The sequence below is a fragment of the Telopea speciosissima genome, chromosome 7 (genome assembly GCF_018873765.1).
Source record: "Telopea speciosissima isolate NSW1024214 ecotype Mountain lineage chromosome 7, Tspe_v1, whole genome shotgun sequence".
In the NCBI taxonomy this organism is placed as follows: domain Eukaryota; kingdom Viridiplantae; phylum Streptophyta; class Magnoliopsida; order Proteales; family Proteaceae; genus Telopea; species Telopea speciosissima.
The window spans coordinates 27,159,293-27,162,106 of NC_057922.1; the positions used below are offsets into that span (position 1 = coordinate 27,159,293).

General features: G+C 45.0%; 1 protein-coding gene across 1 annotated transcript; it reads left to right on the top strand.

Annotated features, from left to right (window-relative positions):
* Nucleotides 1-271: 271 nt before the first annotated feature.
* LOC122666965 lies at nt 272-1,238 on the top strand. The gene has a single exon (XM_043863104.1). It carries the CDS (start codon nt 360-362, stop codon nt 1,233-1,235), a length of 876 nt encoding a protein of 291 aa, XP_043719039.1. The 5' UTR covers nt 272-359; the 3' UTR covers nt 1,236-1,238.
* The last annotated feature ends 1,576 nt before the right edge of the window (nt 1,239-2,814 follow it).

A 2,814-nucleotide genomic window follows, 5' to 3' on the forward strand; every position in this document is an offset into this window, starting at 1 on the left:
CCTTTTCTGACTTCAGATAAAAAGTATTTTTGTAAAATTCCCCCCACGCCCCCCAGCCCTTCAATAACAAATTCCGTTTTATTATATTTGGTCTCTCTTAAAGACCCTTTCTTTTGACGAATATTCTTAAGTAAATTCCGTTTCTAACCACCAACCCTTCAGCGACTAAACGAATATTATTTCAATGTTTTTCACTTTTTTTTAATAGAATTTTCTGCCTCATGACCCCATTTTGTCGTATAAATGTGCTCATCTCTTCGCTTCCTTCTTATGATTTCACTCTACTCCTCTCTCTCTCCTCTCTCTCTCTCCTCTGAAAAACCAGCTTCGCTTCTGGATTTTTGGGTTTCAGGTAGACAATGGCGGTTTACGTGAGAGCGAAGCGAGTCACAGACCCTCTCAACGACAAGGTCAAGGCATGCCTCTCCGGCAGAGACCATCGCCAAACCAGCTACAACAGCAGCGGCAGCGAGCATTCTCCTTGCCTCTCAGACCTCATCCATGACTTCTTAGAAGCAGAATCCAATTCACCGAACTACGAAGAATCATCCGATTCCGAACGAGATTCCTCACTTCACGAACCGATCGATGTCATCGAGAGCTTGCTTAACCCTCCCGGTGATTCCGATCCTTTTCGAATCCACCTCCTCTCTGTTGTCTCCAAAGCAGTGAAGGCCTTCGCCTGTGAGAGATCAAACTTGTTCGTTTTCCGGCGGAAAGTAATGACGTATCTGAGAGATTCCGGTTACAATGCGGCGATCTGTAAATCCAAATGGGATAGCTGCGCCGGAGTCACCGCAGGTACCTACGAGTTCATCGACGTCATCAGATCTGACGCTGCGTGGCAGCAGAGGTATATCGTAGATGCTGAGTTCTCTGGGGAGTTCGAGATAGCTCGGCCGACGGTGAACTACGAGCGTTTGCTAAACGCGATTCCGAAGGTTTACGTTGGAAGAACAGAGGAGCTGAAGCAGATCATAAGATTAATGGCGGATGCGGCGAAGAGGTCACTGAAGGCGAGAGAGTTGTCTCTGCCTCCGTGGAGGAAGAACCGGTACATGCAGACTAAGTGGTTTGGTCCGTACAAAAGGACTGTGAACCAGTGTCTAGCCACTGTTTCTTTTCCGGTGGAGCTCGAGAAGTTCGACGTGAAATGCCGATCCGTTGGATTTGACGCCGTGAACGATGGTTGCAACAGATTCGTTTTTCCCCCGCCGGCGACTCGAACAAGATAATATAATATAATAGCCTTTCCTTTTTGTTGAGTCTTAGAAAGAACGCCCCGGCGAAGTTGCGGTGGTACGAAATACGAATAGCGATAAGGAAGGAAGAGGCAGTGTAGACTGCTGAGCAGGGCCGTGCAGATTGGATCGTATGAGGGGGACCCACGGAGGCTGGAGGCTAGAGGCTAGGGTCGAGAATACGACACTAGAGTTTTGAGTGACACGTGTTGAAGAATTCATGAAGAGGTGGGGCCAGGAATTGATTAGATGTGACATGGAGATAAAATCGTACATTTAAATACTGACGTGTCATTGTGGTGGGGGCCTCTATGTTGTACCTAGCTGTCAATCTAGACCTCTTCCATCACTTCTTTCTATCTATCGCCCGCCTGCTTTCAACTTTTATTATGGCAGCTTTTTCATTCTCTATTTTACACGTGTACAGTGTTTATGATGATGTGAGACTACAAATTTAAGTAGACATAGATTGGTTATGAACCGTTGGTGGACTATAGCTACGGTGGTCGAGGGTAACCCAAGAATTTCCGGTTCATGTACTGAGTGGTTCAAGGATTAGATGAATGAGTCAAAGCCACGTCATCCATCTGATTGTGTAGAGCTTGTGGAGTAATGGGGGTGAGCACGCATGTTGCGCACTTGTGCACGCAACGATAGGCCTGTTTTTGTACTACTGTAGTATCGTTTTCAAGGAAGGAAAACAAAATGGAAGACCTTTGAAGGGTCAAAGAAAGGTTGGATTCTTCCAAGGGGGTGCTGGTGCTGAGTGGGGTGCTGGTACTTGATTTGGGGTTGTGGGTTCCTGAGGTGATAAAACGATTGATAGTTGCAAAGGGGGAAGGGGGTTCCTTTTGCTGCCTGCTGGTATTGGAGGAATCTTCTTAATGCACATCAATGGTGGTAGTGTGTGAAGCGATATTGTAACAACTTTAGGAAGAGAGAAAAATAAAAATGAATATTAAAGGGGCAATTACCATCACTTCCCTATATTTGGCTTATATTTATATAAACTCTCCTACTTCAAACTTTTCTTCTGAATCCTTTACAAGCGAAGTAAACTTTCATCACTCTTTCTTCTTTCTTGTTTACTTTCCAATAATATATGAATCGTCAAAATTTGCCACTTGGATCTCTGACAATCGTTGTTTGAAGGTCGTTGTACAAAAACCAACTTTATTGGGCATGAGCTCACTTTTTGAACTAAAGGGAGGCTACCACGAGACAGTCCCCTTGGATCTTCCATGTGGAGGTTGGGTGGCGCTACCCAACCTCCAAAATGGAGGTTTCAAGGCCCCCCTTGGATTCTCCTCATTATCCTATAAATAGCTCCTCCTTTCTCCTCCTTATTTCTTACCAATTCCTGAGCTCTCTCTTGAGCTTTGTTCGCTCTCTCTTCTCTCATACGCAGTCCCCTCAAGTGCCTGGTGCCTCAAACCTCTAGATAAACTCTGAAATCCAAGGGGAATCCTAAAAAAATTGTAGTGAAAGTGTAAAATCTCCAAAAAAACCCAAAAACCTAAAAATTTGCAAACTGCCTCAAAAGCTCCAAATTTCACTCGGATTACCATGAAAG